This window comes from Vollenhovia emeryi, unplaced genomic scaffold, assembly GCF_000949405.1.
Source record: "Vollenhovia emeryi isolate VEMERY1.0 unplaced genomic scaffold, V.emery_V1.0 DF939192.1, whole genome shotgun sequence".
Classification (NCBI taxonomy): domain Eukaryota; kingdom Metazoa; phylum Arthropoda; class Insecta; order Hymenoptera; family Formicidae; genus Vollenhovia; species Vollenhovia emeryi.
The window spans coordinates 581,133-609,060 of record NW_011967174.1 but is presented as its reverse complement, the minus strand read 5'-3'; the positions used below and the strand labels follow the sequence as shown (position 1 = coordinate 609,060).

The 27,928-nt window shown below is 36.5% G+C and overlaps 1 protein-coding gene across 3 annotated transcripts in view; it reads left to right on the top strand.

Annotated features, from left to right (window-relative positions):
- Nucleotides 1–25,002, top strand: part of LOC105562259 (solute carrier family 25 member 36-A) — a 27,504-nt gene extending 2,502 nt beyond the window's left edge. The window contains exons 2-7 of one of the 3 annotated variants that reach the window (XR_001008965.1): nt 7,174–7,356; nt 7,917–8,191; nt 18,125–18,243; nt 21,761–21,980; nt 23,753–24,198; nt 24,264–25,002. Coding sequence is in view for 1 of the 3 variants with exons in the window: in XM_012012966.1 (XP_011868356.1) it covers nt 7,174–7,356; nt 7,917–8,191; nt 18,125–18,243; nt 21,761–21,980; nt 23,753–24,033 (1,078 nt within the window). In the remaining 2 variants the exon portion in view is untranslated. Of the gene's footprint in view, nt 1–7,173; nt 7,357–7,916; nt 8,192–18,124; nt 18,244–21,760; nt 21,981–23,752 lie in introns of all 3 variants that reach the window. The other 2 variants (XR_001008964.1, XM_012012966.1) reach the window with 2 other exon arrangements.
- The last annotated feature ends 2,926 nt before the right edge of the window (nt 25,003–27,928 follow it).

The window sequence follows — 27,928 nt, the reverse complement described above, 5'->3', positions numbered from 1 at the left end:
TGAAACGTTTCATTGAAGAGTTTCACTATTCGTCAATGAAATTTTTCACCTTTCACGAATTCTCGTTAGAGGAAAAGATTCACGGTCGAACCCCAGAATAAGTTGCGGGCCGCGTAGCAAAACATTTTCATACTTAAAACACTCGGTTTAAAAGTCTAGAAAAAAAAAATTGGCATGTGAAAGTTTCAATTTGTAGTCCGTGTTAAAATTTGAAATTGATTTTATAAAATTGCAAAATTCTTCCGCACGATTAAAGTACGTGTAAAGAATTAAATTGTTTTGCTGCTTGGGATCGTGAATCGAATTCCTTTCGAAAAGAATTTACGTTCGATTGAGTATCCCGGATTAAGATTTACGAAAGCACGGTGGAGGAGAAAGATATTCCTCCAATCTACAGCCTAGCGAGACAAGTGTGATACACGCAGGCATCTCCATACATAATATAAGCGCGAAAACGAGATAAACCAATTTTATCGCGGGGGCATGTAGTTTATAAACGCATTAGTGCGATAAAATCAACTCGGCTCATCCCGGCACTTGAAACAGTTATGGAAATACACGCTTCAATTACTTTTCGCATCGCTTTATATCACCGTGAAATAAAATAAAATAAATCTCTCTTGCGTAAATGTTTCGGAATTTTCGTCGCAGTTGCAAATAATTATCGGCGGACACGACAAAAACACGCGCAGAGGAAAGCGCCCTATTATGAGATAGGCTTCCAATATGAGATAGCAGCTTTCCAACATTCAAATTTAATCGCAAATCTTTTTTTTTTTAGCAAAGATTACACAATCTAACGATGAACTTGTCACTAAACAAATCTTACTCCAAGGGCAATAAATTTATGATGGAGCCAACAGACGGCGCCTATTAATTTAGCAGAAACTCCACTATCTCATATTAAGAGTCTATCTCATAATAGGAGACTTTCCTCTCTGTGAAGTCTCAAGCCTAATCTACAATGTGCTCTCTGCGTCTAGAAACATGCTGTTTTGTAGTCAACAAATGCGTTTAAAAAATTTGTGCAAGTTGATAAATTTTATATTATACATTGCATAATCGTACACTGTCGATCAATTTTTTAAGCGTTTTGATTTGTATAAAATAGAACGTTTCTAGATGCCAGAAAGCACATTATAGATCAGGCTTTAGGCTTGTGCCGCGAGTGTCGGACGATCGTTATTTTTGCCGAGACATTTGGATTGAGCCGACGATGCGCACGTGGTCGCAACTGCGACGAAATTATGTCCGGCAATTATCTCTGGCTTAATTAAAGAGTCGCACTCGAGGCGGAGTCGATCGCACGTCGTTCACGCACTTTTTCCTAGAAATCAATATCGTCGAGAAAATCGACGTACGGTGAAGATTTTCCCCTCGTTTCTGGCAATTGTGGTACGTACGTGCTCCGCACGTCGAATTCTTATCAACGGCGTAGTAAATTTATCGTCTTCGCGCTTTTTACAATAATCACGATGTGCGCGATAAAAGAACGAGCACATGCGTGAAGGATGCCTGAGGCTGCACATTATTGATAACCTTAACTGATTGTAGTTCAGCGATTGTCGGCCTTTCTAGTTTGCAGCCGATAAGACTGGTTCTTCGCCAATATATCGTTTAACCCCAATCGGCTAAATCTGCTTTCCCTCCGTTTATGTGATATCGGCATTTATTGCAGAGCGACATTGTGAACCGATGCAATAACATAAAATAATGCCGAATCGCTTAATTAAAAATTACAATAACCGCCGATTTGTGATGAAACTTCCGCGTGGGAAAAGTTCAATTGTACAAACGTAAAAATATTAAACTCGGGATCGAGTTGCGCCGACAATATTTACTTATTTGGCCCTTGATTGCACGGGAGAAAAGAATTTTAATTAATTTTCACTCATTGTATTACGTTAATTCGCTCGGTGCAGATCTTGATTAATTAATTTTCGTCCTTTTGTGTGTTAAATCAATAGCTACGACAAATAATAATAATATAATAAACAATGAGCGGAATATATTTATATATATGTGTGTTTAATAACGAATAGAAAATGGAGCAAACTAGATTATTTGTAATGAATGAATTAATTATATGCACCCGGTTCCATTTGATGTAGAAGAAAGTCCTCTATCGTGAGATAGGTTTCTAATAAGAGATTATTTGTAATTAACAGGCTCCCAATATAAGATTTGTAATTAATTAATTAATTATATGCACCCGGATCCATTTGATGTAGAGGAAAGTAATCCTAATATGAGACATCGGGTTTTCAACATCCAATTTTACAAATCTTAATTAATAAGAGAATACAGCTCTGAAGAATAAAAATCAATGAGTAAAAGGGGCCAAGAGCCCCTTGACTAGGTGTTAGTGTCAAAAGGGTAAACAACGGGGATAATGTTTACATCTTAGATATCGAACCCTCTATTATTAAAAGAATCATATCTAAATTTTTACCTTTTTGACACTAACACCTAGTCAAGGCTCTTAGCCCCCTTTTACTCATTGATTTTTACAAATCTTTTTTTTAGCAACAAACACACGCGCGATCTAACAATAAATTCTCCATTAAATAGATTTTACTCCAAGGGCAATAAATTGACGGTGGAACCAACAGGTGGATGCCTAGTAGATTTGCAGAAACTCGCTCTGTCTCATATTAAAAGCCTGTCTCATAATAGGTGACTCCACTCTAATAACACCCTTGTAGCATAGTAATGTAATAGTACACACATTCTCGTTACTGTTATTGTTTATACATTTCGTAAATGATGACAGACTGGTCGGGCGGCTCCACAACTGAGCCTTGCCGGCGCCGGAATACGAGACTGCTATTTGCAAAATAGCGCGTTGTCAGCTCGCTCAGAAAGGAATTCGACGACGCAGTTACGTTAAACGCGCCTGTCGGCCGCCACGTATGTTGCACTCGCTCGCACTCGTGTCTCCGCAAGCTGTCGTATTTGTACAGAGTGCTCCGAGCAGTTTGCGAGCCGCGATCGAATCTTCGATCAGGGAATATCGACGCGAAGTAATCCGGAGTAATCATTTCTCGAAGCGTGCGCGGGAAATAACGAAATGGGCTAAGGTCATATACATGGAACTTGGCGCCGAGAGGGGAAAAAGAATCATATTTTACGACGTGTAATAGGATCACGTAAGACCAGGGTATGGGACTCGGCACTGCGTCCACGATGCTAGAACTTGGTCCAGGTTCTAGTTCCGAGAAATGTGTAGCCAATCAATTTGCAGCTTTTATGGAATAGCTGCAAGTTGATTGGCTACACATTTCTCGAAACCAGAACTTGGACCAGGTTCTAGCATCGTCGACACGGGCCTTTAAAAAAGTAATACGAAGCTTGCGAACTATTTTCTACAATCGAAGAGTCTATTCTTATTGCGGTGCAAGGTTGCGTTTATTGATTAATTCTACATATTGATTGGCGTACGTTTTGAAAGGCCGTAAATACTTTAAGAATCGAAATTCGTAATTTACGTTGGTAAATTATTGAGCTTTTAAAATATCAGGGGTGTGCAAAAGTTTCAATCTTTGTTCCAGCGTTTTGGTGTAATTATTTTTAATTCAAATAATTTCCGACCTTTTTGCGCATTCGTAAGAAAATGACTTGACGATTTCATCGCCTTCAAACCGACGTCGTTTTGTTTCCGCAACGGAATCCGAAAGTTGCGCCCAGAAAGGTGGTAGAAAGTTATATAGGCAATGACGGAAAAATGTATCAAAGATTAATTTGTAGCACTTGCGTATGTAAATGAAAGAAAATGAAAAAGGAACTAAAATTTTCGCATACTCCTGATATTTTAAATCGCAGAATCGAGATTCATAATTTACTAAGTTAATAAAGATTCCTCGATAAATTATTGATTTATGACTTGCAACATTTATATAATGTCTTAGTATCTTCAAACTTGAATTAAACTTCCAGTAAGATTTAACTCTAAGTAAGTCGTAAAGAATCGAGCTTCGTCGTTTACTTCATATTGTCGAGACATAATTTATCGAAGCCTCCTATGATTTCCTGTAAATTCTCGTGTTTGAGTTTTTCTAATTTAGAAATCAACGAGTTTAATCTCTGAGATTACCAGTGCCGTTAGGGCGCCCTACGTTTCTAAACCGACATATCGATCATACGATATCGAATCTTGCGTTTCTGCTTTTTTTTTATTCCGCAGTAGATCAATTGAAAGGTCAAGTAAGTGAACTTGTGTATCGCAGGGACCAGTATTTCTCGCTTGGCAGCAGAGAATAGCTAAACGATTTATTTATCTCGAAATACTACGCGTTGGAAATTCCATTCTGTGAGATAAATCCACAAGACTCTTTATACAACAGCCAGGAACTATGTAGCCGTAGCGAGTCGAAAGCTCCTATTTCAATATTGATAATAGTTGCCACAAATTGATTGAGTAGTTGCAATTAAGGACGTAGCTCAGTGAACTTGCTTATTTATCGAATTAACGGAACAAGCCCTTATTGTATAATATATTCATCATATAACACTATAATATATATAGCGAGTTTCGTATTTTTGTAGAAAGAATTATATCGCAAATGTCAACGTAAAGAGCAATATTAATTAACAGTAAGGTAAATATATATACGTTTCAATTTATCATGCCTCGATTTATGAATCGGACATAATAAAATAATAAATTGAAATGTATATGTTTAGTTAGCTGTTAATTAATGTTTCTCTTAGTAATTAAAATAAAGCAACGTGAGTTTTGCAAAAACTAATTTCTTTAGTCACAGAACTTCTTGCATTTCTCTTTGATTTGAAGGAGATGAAAACGTTCCTCGCGCATAAATATAATAAAAGTTTCTTTCGCAAAGAGACGCGTTGCTGCACCGTTGAAAGTTGTTATTCGGAGTTAGGCCGCAAATTTTCGATCAACGAGAATGCGTACCTGCTTCTTAGCACGGAAAGATACGCGGATTTAATACGAGCGTGTGAATCGGGCGCTAATTTACTACCACATTCCTTTGGAGTTGATAAAAGATTCGACATATACTGCGCTTTGAGGGCGAATTAGAGGACTAGTTACAGAAGCCTACGCGAGGATCAAAAGTATTTTTCTCCATCAAATTATATGTTCACACACATAGTTTGTTTAGAAGACTTTAATTTTACGATGTACATACACTTCGTATTTTCTTTTAGCCTCGTATGCAATGTGCTTCGATGAATCTCATCGTATTTATCTAATGAAAATTACACATTCCTTGCAATTTTCAAATGTTTGCTGTTGAATTTTCTTTTAAATCAAAGTTTTGTTAAAGTTGATCTAATTTAAATCAATATCAATTATAGATAAATTATTATAGATTTATTACAATCTGAATTGAAGTATTATTATAGAAACGAATAGAGAAAATAAGATTTTCATAATAAAGTCATAATAATTTCATAATAATTTGTAAAACAAAATAAAAGATGGGACAAACGAGCAGAAATATCACTTTAAACAATATAATTCGATTTATTAATGTATAAAATGGCTCACGGAACGTTGTGGGCTGCACCGAACACCTTCATCAGCCGCTGTAATGAAATTGATAATTAAGTAGAAGCGTTAGTCCTAATTGAAGGAAAAGTATGTATAGATGCCGATATAAAAGCGAGACACAATAGTGACGTCATACCGAAACTGAAACTCTAAATAAATAAGTGAAAAATAAATGAATATATAAGATTTAGTAAAATCTCGCGTTTAATTTTTTACGACTCATCGTCTTTTAAAACGGGAAACAAATTAATAATTCGACATTGTCGGTCTTCGTTTTGTGGACTTAACACTCGTCGAAATATCAGGAGCCTCAAAGTTACGAGTGCGGGCCTCGATAAATATAAACATGGCACTGATAACGCGTTGCAACGATGAACGCCGGTCCCCTAACACTGCTAATTATTTTACGACAAGAGATGACTGTAATAAGACTCTAATTGGAAGGATTCGCGAGATTGTGTGAGTGAAGGTCTGCGTGAGAGTTTGCACCAAATAAATATTGATACTCCTCCTTCGTACGACTCAGGTGCGACATTTCTCATGCTTTTACCGTTATCTTAATAATTATTTATATTTTTTATCTCGCTTTTATTTCTAATCAGATAAGATAAGATGAAAATCAGATTGCACTGGTAGCGAACATTTTGTTCTCTCGGCACACACTTTGTTCTGTGTTTGTAAACATTATAAATTATAATTGTAATCAGAACTTGATTATAATTATCACGATCGCAATTTAATTATGTAAGCAGTAACTTGCGTAATGGACTTTCCTTATTTAAATACTAAAAATGTTGTTGGGGAAAATGACGATTTCTTTCTCTATCAAGTCTGCACAAACTTTAACGAAGTTAGATGACGTTAATAAAAGACAAATGTTATACAGATTCACAGACGTTACTTGTCGACGATATAAGTCAGCTGAATATTTCTGCATTTGTAATTCGAGAGACTCGATTACAAGCATGCATGCCCACACAAGCAGTATCTTACATCGCGGTCCAAGTTTTGAGAAGATCGCATACCTCTCGCGAACATGCAATGAACAATTAAAGTATCTGTGCCGAATTATTTAAGCATTGAAGATGATCTCAAGATAGATCGAAACGCTTGGTTTTAATTATAATCTACTTGAATTGTAGTTTTCTTCTAGATGTAACAAATAGTGAATTTAATGTGTTGTCTTATATTGTAGTTATATTATTAAATTATTCGACTCCTCAGTTACTCGAGCTTGTTTTATAAGATCGAAACTCGAAGAGTCTACGTTTCTATTTACTTTACTTGAATAAATTAGGAATTTACCTTAGTTAGAAATGTGTAGGTGTATTTATACATTTGCAAATGTATTAAATTAACGCTCTAAAAGTCAATCAGTGGATTATCACTGAAAACAGTGAATAGTCACTGATTTACAGTTATAAGTAAACCGTTGCAATTTTTAGTAGTATATTTATAACTGCAAATCAGTGACTATTCACTGTTTTCAGTGATAATCCACCGATCGACTTTTAGAGAGTACACGGTTATTACAGTAAAATAGTAAAAGATAGTAATCTTCATTGATATGAGAAATTAGCAATCATGATCGGAGATAACTGACGAGATCGTCATAAAGCTTACACTAATCCCTCTTTTTTTTTTATTTCGCACAGAATGGCTGGCACAGCAGGAGCAATAGTGACTTGTCCGCTGGAGGTAGTAAAGACCCGATTGCAGTCGTCGTCTTCCGGCTTTCATCCGCCGCCAGTAAGCAAGGAATTCACGTCTGGTCATCCGACGTGCAAGGGTTCACCGACGCCCGAGCAACGCAGGAGGCTATGCACTGGGTATCCCAGGTAAGGCGCGTAATTATTCACGATGGGCAATTTCTGCGCGATTTTATTTCAAGGCCTCTTATTGTTATTATCTCTTATCTGATAATAAGGTAAACACGCGAAAGGAACCATTAAAATTCTTGAGATACTGCGCAACTCCGACCAAAATTGCGAAAAATTTTTCATCCCCGTGAAACTTCGGGAGACTTGAAAATTTTCCGACAAGTAAGATCTCGCCAGAGCGCATTAATTTTTTTTATTTTGTCGATTCGAGTGTTAAATCGTTAGAAGGAGCTGTCCGTAATTCCGAAGAAATCGTCCGACTTTCGCGAAAGACTTGATCCATGCGAGCTTGGGAAATTCCCACTCGGTAGTCGAAAACTACTCGGCAGGATATTTAGTCTCTTATTTTCAGTAATATCGAAATTCGGCGAACACGAGATGTTTAACGTCAGACGTAAGCTTTTGCCATGTATTGGACGTAGTATACAAATATAGAATAAGAGTCGAATTCAATCGAGCGGCACCCGGAGAAAGATGCGTGTTTCTTAAACGTGGCTCTCGGTCTCTTTCACCCCCAGGTATTCCAGTCACTTCGTAGCTCTCTCGCATTTCGGTGTCTCGACCTCACCTCCGGACACTTCCCGGCACGCGCCGGGCATCTATCAATGCTTAAGGTACATCATCAAGAATGAGGGTGCACGAGGACTGTTCAAGGGCCTTGGTCCGAATCTCATTGGCGTGGCACCCTCCAGAGCTATCTACTTTTGCGCGTACTCCAAGAGCAAAGTTGCGTTTAACGCGATTCTACCTCCCGATACTCCGATCGTTCACGTCTTCTCCGCGTCCTGCGCTGGTAAGACCACGCTATTCCAATATTATTATAATAGATATCTGTGCCGCGATATATTAAAATCCTTGCTCAAAGCTTAGCCTTGCGTCCTTGAACGAATAATCGGGTAATAATTTCGATTCTGGAATAAACTTGAATTTGAGTCGTACAGGCGAGAATTTAGTTTAGTAATTGTTCCATCTTTTGCCGATATAATTTTCCTGATTTTTTTACGCTTTGCATGTTTACGTTAAATTAAAGAAATGTTTTGTGCTAACTCAGTTTTTTTTACACGAAACTTGAGATTTAAACATGTTATTCTATTTGATAATCTTTTTTTTGCTAATTCGTTTCCTAAAGAAATAAAATACAAATTAACGCGTGGAAGAATTCGCAAGATAGATCATACCAAGGATTACGCAGTCAATAATATGAAAATAAAAAGATATAAAAGTTGTAATAAATTGTAGACCGGTGTAGAAAGTTGGAATTGTGTTGAACTGTATGGATGACGTTACTGTAATGGTCAAATATAAGAATATTGACTATAAACACGCTTTAGTGCGCACTCAGCGCGCACTAGTGCAAACAATCGAATTCGCTATAAGATAATAAGATAAAGTAATACCCACTGGGCATTAGCAGGCACTGATGCACATGATTTTAGTCAGCGGTTTACCCCTCGGCCTGTTTCAGTCGAGTCTGATCTTGATAGCCTAATAATAGTATTTCTTTGTAAATTTTCTATTATACTTTTTCCAACTCGGTAAACTGCGCGCCGATTATTTGTCGATCTTAAAATACAGCTTTTTGTTGGAACAGCGGGCTTTTAAATCGAGATGATTGATACTTTTTCTTTTAAACGCAAAATAAGTGACACCGTGCGTCGACTAGTGAGTGCATAACATTTTACGGTATTACCATATCGCGCGATAATGTTATGCAACGAGTGCAATATGCTTATTCATTGATCGGTGTACGTCGCTTCTACACGGCTTGTTGCATTGCATCATTAAGACAATGCTACATTAATCTTTCCGTGTTGCCTACTTGGTACCCGCTCGCGTTTTCGTCTACGACCACAGGTCTACAGATGTTTGCGCTTCTTACTCCGCTGAACATTACACTACACTGCACATTATATGTAACGTCGCTCTGTATCTCCCGCGGCTATTTTTCATTGATCAACTGCTATTTTTGTATCTTGGCGATAAACTATTTCTTTATGCGATCGTGACCTAATATCCGCCAACTAACACTCGGTAAATATAATAATATAATTAGAATACATCCTGAAAAACTGAGGAGCTGTGTTGTAAACAGCCTTTCGCCCTAAGTTACACCTTCCATATTTCAGTCGCGTAGATTTTGAGAAAACTACTTGTTGAAGAAAAGACGACTTTGAAGCTTCTCGGACGAATTGGTTTCTTAAAATATCTGAATAGAATGTCTTGCGATTAACGTTCGGTCTGCACTAAATTACTTTCATTTCTATTACATTACTATCCCCGTCACGATTCTCCTCAAGATTTATATTTTCTGGCGAGAGCGTATCACGTGCTGACCTTGAGGATAAAAAAGAAAAGAGAGCAGAAGAGACTGAGAGGAGCTGTAAGCAGAGCCATTCGAGAGTATCGCATGTCGCAGCCGTCTCGTCATGTTTCCTTCGACAAATCCAATCATCGGCTGCGGCGATAGACTCGCGATTAACGCCCGATGGGGGGAAAAGTATTCTGCGCGTCATTCATGCGTTTATCTTTAATGGATATATCGAAGTGCGGACGCGTTGGGCTTCTGACGCGCAGCTCGAACTCCCTTGATGTCGATAACCCACGAGGACACTCGGTGCATATACCCGTTAGTACAGTGATGGACAGAATGTGGTCGCGACACTTTTTAAATGAATTTAGGAACATGCGTTTAGATTGATGGTTACGTTTCAAAATCTTCTCCGAGGGATATTTTACTACGATGGCCATTCCAATTATTTTGAGCGTTTCCGATTTATTTCTTAAAGTAGTTAGGTCAAAAGTGATGAAGTTACAGATTTTCTTTAAACTTGCAGCAAAATTAATTTAGATATCAACACGTATGTGGGTAAAATTTGAAAAAAAAAAACTTTTTCGTGCACGCTAATGCTTTAATATCTTTTCACAATTTATCGCATTCACGGTGAAATGTGATGTTGCCACGATCAACGCTCTGCTAACGCCACGCAATTCAGAATACCATTTCACTTTCTGTAACTCTTTTTTTATTTTATCGGTTTTTAATATTCTAAGAGAAGCAATAGTGTTTAAAAATCTGTTCTTGAGTTTAGTATAAAAGAATTCATTGTCTATTGAACTTTATTAATCAAGATTCATTTTGACTAGTGTAGTTGGGAAAGAACTATCTTAAGTTCCTAAACTCATTAAAAAAAAAAACAGTGTCACTACCATTCTGTCAGCTATTCCATAAAAACTGCAAGTTGATTGACTACACATTTCTCGGAACTAGAACTTGAACCAAGTTCCAGTATCGTGGACAGGTCTTTAGAGAGTGGCATTTTGAAGAACTTTATGAGAGTGTTCTGGAATTTTACTATACATTTTACTAGCAAATTGTAAAAAAATTGTAAAATTGTAAAACTGTAAAAAAGTATAGTGTACTACTTTTTACAATTTTTTTTACAATTTACTAGTAAAATGTATGGTAAAATATAAAAAAAATTCAAAAAATTCGTCGAAACGCCGCATTGTCTCACGATTACACGATTTTCAGGATCAATTTCAAGAGAAAATTCTCTCCGCGTATAGGGAAATGGGCACCAAGACAAGTAATAACTTTTGGGCGAGAAAAATATCGGTCGAGGAGACTAGATCAGCACTCGAGCCTGAAACTTTATATAATCATAAAGCATTTATATCTTAAAAAATCCCGTTAACTATTGTTTGGGTGAATCCGAATGTTCAACGATTAGTTGCACAAGCTCACAATCGGCGTTTCGTACGTCGTTTGCATACGCTGAGTTGTTACGCGACGCAACGAACGTGGCGTGAAAGAGGAGAAAACAAAAAAAAAGACGATCGCGTGGAAAATTGCTTAACGAATTTAACGGTCTTATAATATACGTGCTATCTCATTATCTCATTTTACTTGGACATTATCTCCCGAAATAGCCGCTTCCTACAGAACGAGGGTATTGCATAACGCGGCAATGCACTTTCCGATACGCACTTCCTCGTTCCATTTACCTACGTAATACGAGCGGTTTGCGCTCGTTCAGAGACACCCGATAAATTACAGTCAATAAGACCGTTTCGCGGACGATAAAGAGTTTATCGCTCAGAATGCTGAACTTCGACCTGAAGAACGCGATCCGCTTGTTGTAGATCTGTTCGCAGGGGAGCCACGCGATTGGCGCGTGTGGCTCTTCTTCTCGCGACACGATTGTTTGTCATTTGCGCCGCTTTTGCGTAAGTACAGACTGCTCAAGAATTTCTCAACTGCAGACTCTTCCACTCGTTCACGCTCCAATTTGATGAAGGTTTGAGTACGTCAAGGTACATACGTCTCCATTCTCGATAGCGCATATCAATTATAATTACAATTATACACACAGTTTATTTTGTGTACCAAGGATTCTTTAAAAAAAATTACACCGATAGTAAATTGTTATATACCCTCTAAAAGTCAATTAGCGAATTAGCACAAAAAAAGAGTGAATAGTCACTGATTTAAAGTTACAAGTATACCACTGCGATTTTCAGTGGTGTAGGTACTTGTACCTGCAAATCAGTAACCATTCACTGTAATTTTCAGTAATAATCCACTGATTGACTTTTAGAGAGTAGGATAAATAGACAAAATTTCTTTCGTATAAACGTTTTGAGAGTAAAAAATGTTAGTGTTAAAAATAATTAAAAGCAACTTTGATTCTTTATAGATACGACAATTTACGGCCGTCCAAAGCTCGTATTGAATTAAAACTTCGTTAAATCGAGCGATTCCTAATCGACTATTCGCAAGAAACCCCATTTTTCAACGCTTGTACCAAAGAATTTATAAACTGATAATTTGCAGAAAAATTCCAAATGGCCCAAGGTTAACTTGGCAACGGCACTTGATATTTTTCACTCGACATTATCGTTATCACTTGTATGAATCATGCTAGCTTCTCGAATAGAAAAAAAAGAGGGAATAGACTCGACTCCTTAAAATTGCGACGGCGATACGGCCTGCTGCAGTGAAACCGACAACTCCGACGCCTTCAATTCTTTTCTATTCACATTGCGTCGAACGTTGATCGGCCGTCAACGATAACGATTGTGTGCTCTGGGATAGAATTTAATCCCTAGCACAATTATCGTCATTGACGAGTCGAGTGTCATTTGTGTCGTTCACATCTTGCATCTGCGCGAGAGTACGGGATTACCCCGGCTGTGTGAAGAACAATCCGTGTATGTACACGTACAGATAAGATATATTACATAATGCTGCGCCGGCATATGTTTCCTCAATCAATTTTAACGGGGGGTTCGCAATAGCTCCTATCACTGTGTTTACCTTTAATACCTCTAATACCTCACACCTCTCTCAGTCGTTTTCCTTCAATGGTTCTGAATTGCCCTCAAAATAAACCGAGATAAAAAAGCTGGCTGACGTGTTTCGCGGACAGCGATGGAGGACTAAGACAATGTGTACACACGAGTGTACTAAAAATATATAGTCTATTTAGCAGCGTCGATTTTTTATGAAAAGTTAGATGAAGCATTTTATTGTGGAAGATATTTGTTATTATTAATAATTTGAAAGATATAATTACCACAGTTCAACCTCATTTTTATACGCGTTTAATAGTAATTGTTGCTCTATAATGTTAGATCTTTATAACGTACGATCGAACCAAATATTACGAACACTTGACACGTGTCATTAAACTAATGGGAATTTTGTCATTTCTTTAATTATACAGACATTGTTGCACTGTTAATACTCTAGCACTCCGCATATTATCTTTTCTACACTGGAGAGAATTTTCTCTTAAAGTTTACCCTGAAAATCGGGTAATCGTGGAACAACATGGCATTTTGATAAACTTTATGATAGCTTTTTGAAATTTTACCATACATTTTACTAGTAATTATATTTAGTACACACTTTACTAGTTAAATGTATGGTAAAATTAAAAAAAACTCATAAAATTCTCCAAAATGCCAAATTGCCCCCACGATTACAGGATTTTCAGGATAAATTTTTAGAGAAAATTCCCTCCGTGTAGAGATACAAATTCTAAAAAATATAAATAACTAAATATACAAATTTAATAAAACTTGACAAATGCGTTTAGCGGAAAGTATACAGGGAGAAAAGTCTGTATCTTATACCTTCTTTTTATATTTAGATTCTTGTTCTGTGATGCTTTTGCAAGTCTTCGTTAACCTGTTGCTCCACGTGTTATCTTTTCCCTCTAAAGATATGAATTTTAAAAATATAAATAACTAAATATACAAATTTAATAAAACTTGACAAATGTATTTAACGGAAAGTATGCGGGTTGGAAGAAAAATCTGGATCTTATACCTTCTTTTTACATATTATATATATTTAAAAATATTTTTTTTACTTGTTCTGTGATGCTTTTGCAAATTTGCTTCGTTAAAAAACCTGTTGCTAGAACGACGCATTTGCATTCTGACCTTTTGTAGCGCGGCGTGCATTTATCGGCGCAGAGACGTTATTCCGATCTGTTTACTTGCTTCCATCATCATTCACGGATTCGCCATTCAGCGATTCGTAATCAACATGCGAACATCCACACACATGAACAATGATATTTATTATTCGTACATGACTCGGCCGGAAGTTTGCGTAAACAGACGATAAAAATCTGCCTGCGAACGGTTACGCGTTCCACTCGAAATTTGGCTTCTCTCTGACAATAATTCGTTTCGAGAATATCGTACACAAACTTGTACATATTGTACTTATCTGTCGGTATCGCTTGAAATTGTGACATTCCTATTGAAACTTTATTGACGTATAATTTTCGGGAGCAAAGTTTTACATCGAACATTGACATTTTCGAATTCGCTTATTTTATATATTTCTACATATTCTATATATTCTATTATATTCTACATATTCCTTGTTTTTCTTTTACTCGTACAAATTTATGTTCTCTTTTAAAAATTGTCGACTATTTTATCTCTAATTAAGTTTTACTTACGCGTGTCTTATTGTTTAAATTAGAATGACCGGAGATGATAGCTTAATTAGTGCTTCAAAATGTCGAAAGAGCATTACTCGTTTTTACGCAGTGAGCAAGTTGCGAGCGATAAACTTCAACGTATAAGGAACGACGTAAACTGAAAAGTAGTGAAGCCCGCGTAGACTTGACGCTTGAAATATGCCTAAAGTATCTAATACACTTGATTCTTATGTCCAGCCTTGAATTGCTTTTTCGGACCTCGCGGAAGTCGCGCCAGGTGCGTGTCCGACGACCTTCCTTCTTTCTCCTCCCGGTCTTTCCCTTTTCCTCCCTTTCTCCGCTCCCTTCTCTCTGTCGCGTCGCTTCGCCGACGAGCGAGAGTGCCTCTCCGACAGTGTACGTCTATTTTTAGACGTCCTCACCACGTAATTCAATGCCCGCCTTACACGCGTCTTGCGGTCGTACGAACATAAGCGACAGTAGTTCTATCATCGAAGAATCATAGGCCGCGCCGGCCGCAATAACGGTGCAGCCGGAATTGCGTCATAATTGGAGATAATGCGGTACACCGGCAGTACAGAGAGAAAAAAAGGGTGATTAGCTCTGCATAGTTTCCGAAAAGTTCCTTAATGATCGCAATGCCATTTAAAGTCCATTCAGTCACGTTTTGTTTACGTGTCGCAATTTTACGTTCTCAGTTTGTTTTTTTAGGTACGTGCGAATCTCGACAATTTTAAAATTCAAGAATCGATCAGAAGAAGTTAACTCGCGAGCTAATACAAGATATTAATTAATGTCAAAATCAATTTTCCTCGCAAGTAACGTTGTACGTTTCGGTCTAACTTGATCAGCAGCAAACTCAGAATAATTAGTTCAAATTTTACAAGAAGCAGTTTACGATAAAAAAATCCTGATCCTCTGGAGTTCGCAGCAAGTTTTGTAAACGAATATAAAAAGCAGTAGCATGAAAGTCTAGCAATTAGCCAACGAGCAATGAAACGTTGACCAAATTAAAACTTGAAAGTCTACAAATTCGGTCAATGTTATAAAATGTAAATCATCATTCGACGTTTGACGACGTGAATATGGTAGTCTATTATTCAACAAGAATTAAATTTTTAACTTTATGATTAAAAATTATTATTAAATTTATCAAGAGTTGAGTCTCCTTTCTTAAATATCTACAGATACATTTGGCCATCAATCAAAACTCCTTCTCTCTCTCTTTCACATATTTTCTTTCCGTCCAATACGTAAAACTTTTCTCTTCGAAAATGTTTAATCAATTGTAGCTATTTTTTTGCAAACTATTCTGCGAAATAAGCACGCATTCTTTTTTGCATTTGCAAAAGAATCAAATTTCATTGTTACGAAGTGACAGTTTCGGCCCCGTTGTCGTTTTATAATAAAATAAAATCGCATTATCAAACTTGATCCTGATCTTTCCATGGGTTTAGACATAAAAATTTATTGATTTCAGGGTCTGAGACTCGACTTTCAAACTGTAATGATTTCAGGAGGCAAAAGTTGACTATTCACCTTAAAAGATAGCCTATGTTTTTCACCGAATCCTACCGAATAACTATATCAAAACTTGGTTCAGATCGGTCCAGCGGTACAGAATTGTATAAAGAACATACAGAAGATTGAGGAAAGGAGGAAAGCTAATCATAATTTACCTTAATTAATTTTGCTTTCAAATATTACATCACGCAATTATACCACATTCAGCCTCGAGTGTTTCTGGACTCTCGTATTGTTTTAATAAATTTGTTCACGGCGCGTTTTAATATTCTCATTTTAATATACGTTGTTCGTATATTGTAAGAGATTAAAATTCATACACAGTACACTTTAATGATATACGCTGCATGAAATTGCAGCAGAACTTTGTACGCGTCTGTTTATAAATACATTGATAATTAGCAACCGGTTTTTCCGGATCAAGAAAATTCCCTTTGATCCTTTCTTTAACGCTCGCTTTTGATTTTAATATGCTCTAAGCGGAAAACTAATCTCTCTGTCGCGCGCGAAAGCTGTCTCTTCATATTTACGCGAGATTACGTAATCTCGACAGCACAATCGATCTTTTCCACGTTATATCGAATTTTTGTTCCTGTCGAACCGGTCTCGTATAGAATCTCGAGTTCTGCGTCGGATGGTATTTCAGGTAACGCAAAAAGTAAATAAGACATAAACAAGTCACCGCGCTACTATAAATTGCGCATTAAATGACGCGTAGTACTCTCGGTTGCGTAACCCTCGTGCATTATTCACATATCCTTGATACACTGTGGCATAAGTGGTACAATGCCCTGTCGATCTTTTGCAAAACTGGGTGGTTGATATGAATAACAAAGTTTGCGCATAAAATACCCAAATAAAATATAAGAAATATAGGACTGAGAGCCGTGACAGGGTGTTAGTGTCTAAATATTTTATTCTACATTTATTCCGAGAAAACGTCACCTCAATTTTGAAATTTAGAATAAAATATTTATACACTAACACCCTGCCACGGCTCTTAGTTCTTTATTATTCCTTCAAATTTGCGTTTATCACATTTGAGCCATACGAATTTTATTAATTTGTTAAAATATAAGATATAAACCCTTACATTCTATGCATATGTGAAAGGAGATTAAAATTACTCTTTTCTCGGTACTGCATAAGTTTCTTAGATCTTAATGGGGATTTTAATATGCTCTATGCGGAAAACTAAAATTGATATCTAGAGGTCGTCTGATATGTCAAAGGTGATTTTTCAGCATGCTGATAAAAAGTAGAAGTTAGGAAAACTTATATTCCGTTGCTCTTCGATTCGAATACACTCTCGAAGAATTACTTTTACTACTCGGGACACGAGGAGTTTTATTAATTTCATGATATGTGCGCGAGAAATTGATGCTTTCATTGCCATAGATAAATTCATTAAATCCTAGAAGACTTCTAGACGCTTTTCTGTTTTAAATCCTCGCAAATCGGATGGAACGAGTTGAAAATCTAGTCTTTCCGAGAATCTAGTCAGCGATAGATTTGGATATCTAAAAAAAGATATAATGGTTGCGAAAGCAGAGATAAAAATGATAAGTGAATCCTGTCTTTTTACCGATTAATATTCGACTAATAAACAATTTTTCGTCTATCTTTTTGAGTAGCAGTTTTGTTGTAAATCATTTAAATAAGAATTAGAGGAAAGTCCTCTATTATGAGATAGATTTCTAATATGAGATAGCAGGTTTTCAACACCCAAATTCAATCACCTTTTTTGCCACGATTACACAATCCAGCAATGAATTTTCCACTAAACAGATTTTGCTCCAAGGGCAATAAATTCAGGTGGAATCAACAGATGATGCCTATCTTATATTAAGAGCCTACCTCATAATAGGGGACTTTCCTTTATATCAACTTATACTAAAAAAAGGTGGACGGAGTTATTTATTAATTGAACATTGTTAATAAAAGGACGGGGGTCACGTATCGTTTTTTTTACGCAAAAATTTTTGTCTAAAACTTGTGAATAAAATTATGTTACAAAGATTTCATAATAGATCAGCGTAGAGATCTCTTGGGATTTAATGGATTAACGGTAGATTTATCTTTTACGAAATCTCTGTCGAGTAGCAATATTTGAAATAAATTGCCGCTCTAACCGGATAGACGGCAGCGTTAAAAAGAAGGAAAAATAGTGCACGTAACCTATCCATTCACGAAACACCGAGCGCCATGCGGATTCAATAAACGGTCGTTCACTTTTGCAGGTTTCACCGCGTGTACATTGACAAATCCGATTTGGTTCATAAAAACCAGACTACAGCTGGACCACCGATCACAAAAAGTCTCAGCGATAGAATGCATGCGGAGGATATATCGACAATCGGTAAGGTATCAGATTTTATTTTATTTTTATCGCGATTTTCCGAAATACTCGGCGGAACTGCCGTGCGATGAATCTTGCAGATGTAACTTGCATAATATTTACTTCTCAATTCTTAAGGCTTGTGTCCACGATGCTATAACAAGTTTTAACTTTGAAAAATGAATAGCAACTTGCAGCTATTCCATAAAAGCTGCAAGTTGATTAGCTACACATTTCTCGGGAACTAGAACTTGGACCAAGTTCTAGCATCGTGGACACAGGCCTTTAGACTAATCGACAATTGCCAATCTTCCAACTGTGTACGATCTCTCGCCTCGGTTTAACTGTGATCGTACATTAGTAGAGGCGTGACATTTTGATGTTATCTTTATACTATCAAAAACATTATCAAAATAATGCAAAATCCGGAAAAACAAAACGCAAAAGATGCCAAAAATAACATCAAAATAACGCAACATCTGGAAAAACAATTAAACGCAAGAAATGCCAAAAAAATAACATCCAAATGTTCGCGCCTCTGTACATTAGTTAAAATCGTCTTTTGTCTCTTTCTAAGGGGACAGTTAGGAAGAGACAAAGGATGAATTAAATTAAGATCAAAGTTAAACGACGTTGGTGAAAAAATGTAAATGTAGTGTCGAGTTTATTCTTGAAGATCGTATTCGCTGTTGGAAATCAAAAGATTGCGTAACGGTAAATATAGAATGTACATATATACGTGCAATTTTTTCCAACGTTATTTTAAATAGCCGTTAAATAAGCCGTTTGGTTATTCTTTTTGCCGCAGCGTTTCTTACTCGAATGGCATTTCGTACAATGTGCATAACGTGTCTCCGATTTTATTTAATGCAGAGTCATCTACTACAAAATAGATAAATTCCATGGCCGAACGGAAAAAATATCCGCGCATGTACATTTTATATTACGCAATCATTTGATTTCCACCACGTAGCAGCAAATGCGATCTTTGTATCAAGAATAAATTTATATACGATAGAAATCTGATTTTAAAAGGTGCTAAAAGTGAAATGTTGCGCAAAGAATCTACTGCGCACGATCTTCTTTTTATTGAAAATTGCACAATTTTTACACACGAGGATAAACCCGCTGGAATAGCTTTACTTTTTTATTTACGCCTTGTTTCTTGACATCTTATCAGCTATCGTCTGGTTTGCTTTGGAATCGATAATTGCCTCGAGTTTCCTCCTTTCATAAATAAAAATTTATGCCGGTAGCTTCTTTGTCGTTTATATCGATCGGTTCGCGTCGTGTAATTCTCGTCGGGATTGCGTCGTTGTTCGACGAAATAAAATAACTTACGTCGCAAAACCGAGTCGAGGAATATCCGAGACGACGGAGGGTGCCCTCGCGATATGTCAACGACGGTATCGCAATGGCATCGATAAGTATTTAGCGAATGCTAGTTGCGGCCAAGATTATTTTCTCGGTCGGCGCCGATACGTATAGCACTCGCGTTGGAGCGAAGTAGCTTCGGATATAGATCTGATGTAATCATCCCTCGATATCTCAGATGCAGATATCGAAGTTTTCATTTCGTGTGGGAGCAGTTTCATAGCATGTACCGAGAGACCGTTTCGTTGAATGAAATAAGATTTGGTTGTATGAAATCAAATTTGGTTCAAGTAACATAGCCGAGTCACGCGGCGCGGAATTCGCGAGATATATTTCAAGTATTATCACTTGACGGCGACATATATTTTAAGCCTCGTGGACGCCTGACCCACATTGTTGATTGTGGGGAAAATAATTTTCTAAGAAAGCTATTAGAGGAAGGATTATATTTAATTTCTCTAGAGATCGAATGACTTTTTTCCCTCTTTAACGCACGGCAAGATAATACAACGGATTGTTGAAATTATTTCTCGTCGAAAATGAACGAAATAATGGCTTTTACTGACAAGGAACATTCGCCTTCAGCGCGCGGACAAATTGTTTACTCGTGCCGCTTTGTCCTGTGTGTCAAATTGAATATATTTATTCGGAGACGGAGCGGCTGCACAGCTTGTTGTTTATATTCGCATATACGTATTGCAATTGCGTTCGACACGCCGGAGCCGGGCCAGCTTCAAGACTGGCACCATGAATAGTACACCTAGGAATAGTATATCCAAGTAAAAATATCTTGGAAAATTCCACGCTATGTTGAGCAACGCTCGTGCAATAAATAGATCTGTATATTCCATCGTCGGCTCGTATATCATTGCGTCGATTCGTACGTAGAACTGGAAGTACAAATTGACGGGAATGTACGGGGAACATTTTTACATAAATAATTTTACACAGTTATACTCGCGATGTGATGATTAAAGATGTTGATAACAGCCCGGACATTGCAAAGAAATGTGTGCACAAGTATGAAATTTTATCATTGATGTAATAAATTGATAACGAATAGTGTAAAATAATGCTATTAATTCAAACGTAATAGTTAAAATACAATAATAGTCACAATAATGAAAACATTCCGAATACAGGAGGAAAATACTTTGCACAGATATATACGTACTTTTTATGTGATTGCTGTAAATTAAAAGTTAGCACTGAAAAATGTACAAGTGCGCGAGTGAAATGTGCGAGTTAATAAATCATAGCGGCGCAAAATCAATAATTAGCACACTTTACGATTTCGAGTTGATAATTTGATAATTAACTGATTATCGATCGGCCCTCTCCGTCGTTCGAAATATTGTTTTATCCGTTTTACGTTTCATGTCGATCTGTTAACTGTAATACACACCTCTGAATCCCTGAGTAGTGCCTTCAATGTTTTTGGCCTTCTTATCGCAGATACGAACACTCGATTTAATGCTATCTTTACCGAACATGCGGATATCACGTGCTCTCTTTCTCTCTCCTGGACCCTTAAATCCTCCAGGCTTGAACGTATCATTGATAAGAGATGTTACATCGTTCTCGATCGCTATCGCTATTATTTCATTATTCAAAGATTTGATTTCTACGTAAGACTTGTGCACATAATACTGTGTATAATTTTGCGATATTAATAATTACTAGAGAGTGCCCTATTATGAGATAGGCTTCTAATATTAGAAAAGATAGCGGGATTTCTACTACATTAATAAGCATCATCTGTTGGTTCCACCGTGAATTTATTGCTCTTGAAGTGAAATTTGTTTGGTAAAAAATTCATTTGTTAGATTGTGTACTCGTTGCGAAAAGGGATTTGTGATTGAATTTGGATGTTTAAAAGTCTATCTCGTAATAGGGGACTTTCCTCTATTAAGGCACACATTGTATTACCGTGATTGTGTCATGTTTTTACATGATATATATAATTCTCATAATCATCGTCTGGAGTCTCGCAAATGGAAGGATTATCTGTAGAGAATAATTAGTGTGATAGCAAAAATTTTTATTAATGTTCTTATATTATTGAACATATTGAAATGGGATAATATCGAGGAAATATTATTTGTACATCATCGAAATGAATCAGATGTAAGATATGACATTCATGTGTTTCACTCTCTTGCAGGGTATCCTGGGATTCTACAAAGGTATCGTGGCGTCCTATATAGGCATAAGTGAGACTGTGATACACTTTGTGATATACGAAGCTGTGAAGGCGTGGCTGGCCACTCATAGGTCACGGGCTTCTCAAACGGACGACAGGAAGACGTTCCGCGACTTCATCGAATTTATGGCGGCAGGCTCATTTTCGAAAACGATAGCGTCAACTATTGCCTATCCTCACGGTAAATATCATATAACCAGGGTTGGGAAAGTTACTTTATTAAAGTATCAAGGTACAGTTACAGTTTTTTTTTCGCTAAAAATATAACTAGTTGCAGTTACAAGTTACCAATTCTGAAAAGTACCGCTTTACAGTTAGAGTTACTCAAAAAGCAACGAATCGTTACTTTGCAGTTACTTTCTTGCGATGAAAATAAAAATATCAAATCTGCATTTAAATTGTATAGTGCCGATAAAGGCGTTTATGCGCAAAGGCAAGGCCTAATGCGATCTGCGGAGGTTTAAAATATATGTCAAGTAACTATTAATGTAACTATATTAAATTAGTTACTAGTTATCAAAGAAATGCAACTGAGTTAAATTACAGTTACATATGGAGCGAAAGTAACGAAGTTAAGTTAGAGTTACCAAAAAAAAGTAACTGTAACTTTGTTACAAGTATCGAGTTTACGTCCCAACTTTGCATACAACATATACATTATTTTGTGGTACGGGTTCATAGAGGCTCCCGATTAAACATTTATTTCTCCGAGAAAACGAATCTTTAAAATGATCGACGAATACACAATTTACAATTTTCTAATTACAATAATTTACTCAACCTTTTGTGTATTTGTGTACTTAGATTTGTATTAATTATACATATATTGATTTTGATATTTTCAAGAAGCTTAACAGAGGAAATGTATATCGACAATTGAGAATTTTTAGTTCCGTACAAATTGAGAGAATCACTATTCATTAATCACTTAAGATTGTAAGTTGAAAGATATCGAAGAAAATTCACTTTGCACTTGTAGCGGTATAGTCTAAAAACAAAATAAGATCTTTTAGGATTACCTGACGTACTATTTTCGAGTGAAATTGCGCTGTGCTGATTTATATCTAACATTTTGAGTGCCAAACGTATTTCAGACTTCCCATTCACGTTTTTAAAATTAAATTATTTTATATTAAAAAAATAATTAATTATTTAATTAAATTTATAGTATTAAATTTCACAGTAATTTGAGATAGGATGTTACTTGATGATCACCGATGCCTGACACAAACGAAAAATTTGATATAGACTATAGCTTTTTCACAATGTTCCGATTTCACTAATGAGTAATCGACTTCTTTCTCTTCCATTGCCTCGCAAAGATTCTCCGCGTCGGTCTAAAGATAACACCAGCTATATCTGCAATGCGTGCCAGACATTTGGCGTGTAATTACGCACTATCTACAAGTGTTCGTGGCGTTCTGGTTGTTTGAATAAAATAACATCGGATCCATATTGCTGTTATGCTGCACTTGCTTCGGAATTGTTTTGCAAATCATTACGATGCACAAATCGCGTGCGTTATCCCGCGGAAGATTGGCGAATTGCATGCAATCGGAGCATCTCTATTCGGAGACTACTGCGTCATCGTACCATGTTATTTTCCGATTGTCACGGCAATAGGAAATCAATTTGATGTGATTGTATATTACCGATGTACTTTATTATTTCATCTCGTCTCATTGAAATATTAGTAAAATTACGTTTCTGGCGCAAACAGCACAGAATTCTTACGTACAGATTTGCTTCGATTACACTTTACAATTACAATAATGAAAATTTCAATCTGAGAACAACAGATGTTATGAAAGTTATTTGCTCGAATATTGAAGCTATAATTAAAAAATCAAGCACGTTTACGTAAGCAGAAATGTATTCATTATCGTCAGTAGTAATTTCATCAATTAGACGTAGGTCAGGGGTGGATACAATCGTATCTTTTTTCCCATTTAGAGGTCGCGAGAACTCGGTTGCGGGAAGAGGGCAGCAAATATCGCACGTTCTGGCAAACCTTAAACACAGTGTGGGTGGAGGAGGGTACAAGGGGTCTCTACCGCGGCCTCGGGACCCAGCTGATCCGGCAGATTCCGAACACCGCTATCATAATGGCAACATACGAGGCCGTGGTATACGTGCTGACCCGACACTTCCGGCCGGTTACCGTGAAGACGTCCACCGCTGATGTGACATCGGAATTCTACAACGAGGCTAAGGCGAAGAGAGAGCTGGCCTAGGACTTGCTTACGGCCCCCGAGTAAAGGGCCCACCCACCAACCATTTCCCCTTCTCCAGTAGGCGATTACCGCACGTACTCCGGGCAGCATCCTAAGATCTAATCTTAGAGAGCAGTTGGAAACGCGTTTGATGTCCTAATCGTTGCTCCAGGGGTACTCAAAAAGGTACCAGCTCTTTGGTCGCACTGTGCTCTAAAAGTATAGCAAAAAGTAGTCCTTCCTCCTTTCAGATAGCATGTACATATCCAGACGGACACGCTGTATCTCGCATGGAGAAAACGGAGAGGGGTGAGGGAGAGAAAAGGGGAATTAAGGAAAGCGGATTTTGTTTAGCGTTGGATAGACAAAGGCTGAGACATCGCTTGTCATTCACAAAATTATGGACGTGTGTGAATACCACGAAAAGTGGGCTTGTATTGTGTTATAAAATTTATTCGAAGCGAGATTTTCTCTGCTATAGAGAAAAAAAAACACTTCGACTCCAAAATGTGTGAGGCTCGCTATAATAGTCACTGTAGACTTTAGGTCTTTGACCAACTGGTTTTGGTTGCTGTTCTCTGTTCCACGATTTGCAATTATGTTTTGCATCTCGCTCCTTTTTCTTTTTTGCTTATAAGACATAATTACAAAGAAACGGAAAATGTAAAATTAGTCCTTGGAAAGGATCCTGTGTGTTACTTTCCAATGCTCGGTGAGAGATCAACGAATATAATGTAATATATAGCGATTTCTGAGTTTACGAATAGTGCCAGGCGTTTCGATTTTCTAATTGTTTCAAGTGAAAAATGTTTTGTAGAGCTCGATTACTTCAACTGGTTCTGAGGGTAAATGAGATATAGATCTACTTCTGTTGAAAGCTTCCAGTCTAGAATTCTAGTAAAAAGTGTATTATACGTTTGTAAAATTGTGATAAATATTTCGATATACACTACTAAAAAAAAAATAGGGAACACTTTTCATACCCTAAAAATTGGGCTATTTTCAAACCACTGAAACTCGACGAAAAATCATCGTAGACACAAAATTAAAAAAGCATTTTAAAGCTTGAAGTTTTAACTTTAAAACCCTGTCAACGATTTATTTAAATATGTTCATCTTCCTCGTTCTGTGCTTTAACCCATTAACGCCGGACCGTCCTGGATTTTGCAGTTCTCTTTGAACCGTTGCGACACAATGAATTTGAAAGGGAGGAAATTCTAACTCACCTGTCCTGATGTTTTCGAGGTTACTCTTTCTAATGGTGCCAATGGAAAATAAAAAAAGAAAAGCCTAATAGAAAAATCAATTTTCATTCGAAAAATCATCATTTTTTATCGACATTGTTCAAGAAATCAATTTCCCACATCTCCCTGGGCTGGGGATCAACTTTTAGTGGTTTGAAAATAGCCCAATTTTTAGGGTATGTAAAGTGTTCCCCTCTTTTTTTAGTAGCATATATTAAATTTTATGAAAAAATTATTATTTTGTTTTATATTATCCCAGTTAAATTTTAAGTGATATTATATCAGGCTTTGAACAGCAATATTGAAATCTATAAGAACTATTTATTTTGATATTAACATATTCGAGAAATATATTACCAGAGATAATATATTTGAAAAATCTAAAATTATGACTGAATGATTTCTGTCTGTAATTTTTTACAAGCTTGTACATATTTGTTATGCCAGCGTTCCGTTACATTATTTATGTACGAGGCAATTTCGAAAAATTTCCGGAATTAGCTGAAATTGATCTGTAATTGATTAATATATAGAATGCGATGGCACAGCTTTTCTCACAAAATAACTCCCAAGAATACTTTCAATAACTTTGGAGAAGTGCATAATTGTACGAGAAGGAAGTTTTCTTTAAAGAAAACATAGCATAATTCTTGAATACGAAATTTTCCTTTTGTAGGAAACGTAGGATAAACGATTGAGTGGGTTTTGTATTCCTCAGAATAACGAAGAAGTTCCAGAAACTTTTGAAGCTACCTCCTACACTATAAAGTTTTATAAGAAGTTTTCCAATAAATTCAATTTTACTGTATTATGGCGACAATTCTGTTTCGTTTTATCATAATTTTATTGTATTTCTTTATATGTTTCAATCAACTTTGCCAGATTTCAATTCTGTAGATTACCTCGTCAATATCTCGCAAATATGCGATAACATGCAATTAGTTCTTAACAAACCGATATACGTTTTAACTTACTCTTAGAAACAAAAGCAACAAAGTTAATGTTACAATATCTATCGAAGAACTACCGCGTGTTAGGCGGTTCTGATAGTTTCCACTTTATTTATGTAGAAAGGTATATTACGACGTTGTGTACATATCGACTGTAGGCTCTAGCTGTCTACATTTACGAGCGTTCATATATTACATTAGTCATGTAACTGCGTAATGTGCGATTTTTAGCAAGAGAACTAAAAAAGTATTACAAGAACACGAAATCATCGCAAATACTTGTATCTCTTACAGATCAAACACGTGAAATAATTAACGGCCCTCGCTATTTGTTTCTTGGATTACTTCGGGATATACGCATTTCTTTTGGGAAAGTACTAAAAAGACAGATTTGTCGACTTTAATATTTCTAAATAGAAATTGTTTCATGAAAAGAATGTCAATCGTTTCCCTTTTTTTTTCAAACAAAATCGAGTAACAGTGGCTAAAAAGTAGAATAATTTTCTTCTCTTATTTTTATTTATAAGTAATCTTCATTGTTTTTCATTTAAGCATAATAAAATGTTATAATTTTAATTTAAAACGTTGAAGTATTTAATATGATATCTTTATATTTTCAAATGCGTGCCATTTCATTATATGATGTTTTTGTTTCTATACAATGACTATGTAATTCTCTAATAATGAAGTTATTAACATTTTACGTCAATGTTCTAGAATTAAATTTTATATATTCAATATGTTCCGCACAGTTTTATGATGTTTGAAAGTATATTATTGATATATTTACATATTGTTTCTCTTAAAACAATCATATATTTATGATGTTCGGTCAAGGTTTGGTTTATGCCATGGTTTTGATTAAGAAAACCGAGAAGGAGAATACATAGTTAATAGATGCGTACATTTCACTGGTTATTTAGGGGAAAGCCCTTTTGTCATATACGTAAGGAAGCTGTGATTTTATTTTATTCATTACCAGTGGAGCTTGGCGCTTATCAATACAGCAGGTTGTACAATGTTCATATAGAGTTTATGTACTTTGTCCTATAAGTCGTATAAGTTAGATTTAGGAGTAATTAAGGAAAAATAGGGACTTGTCAAGAATAACAGAAAAGGTTCACGCGCTTATCGCTTGATCAATTAAAAATCATTTTTAGTAAAAATATAATTATCATCGATAAAATTGGTATCTACAATTAGAAGGTGCGTGAGTTTATCCCGCTTGATCCTTTCTCACAGATGAAGCCTAAGAGAAACGCGTCTGATTGTGAGAGAATATGCGACTTTTAGAACACTGTATGTGATTGATATGTTAATTGTTAACATCTTGTTGAGACTTCTATGATACCGTTGTCAATTGTAAAATGTAATGCTTCAGGAATGCAGATTCTAAGTACCAGGCTGTTATTACTCGTGCATAGTCATTTGCGCAAGAGTATCATGCACCTCTTAAAAGAATCGCTAAAATACAATATATGAGAACCGAATGCGTGTGCCAAGTTGTAAAGCGTGTACAGATATTAGATAAGAAGTCACACTGGAATAAGCAATGAATTTTTCTATAAAGTCAGGGACGACGAGCGACGAAAAATATAAAGAGAGATGGAGAGAGAGAGAGAGTGCGCGCGCGTGTGTGTATGGGTGGGTGGGTGTGCATGCGTGCGTGCGTGCGAGAGAGAGAGAGAGAGAGAGAGAGAGAGAGAGAGAGAGAGAGAGAGA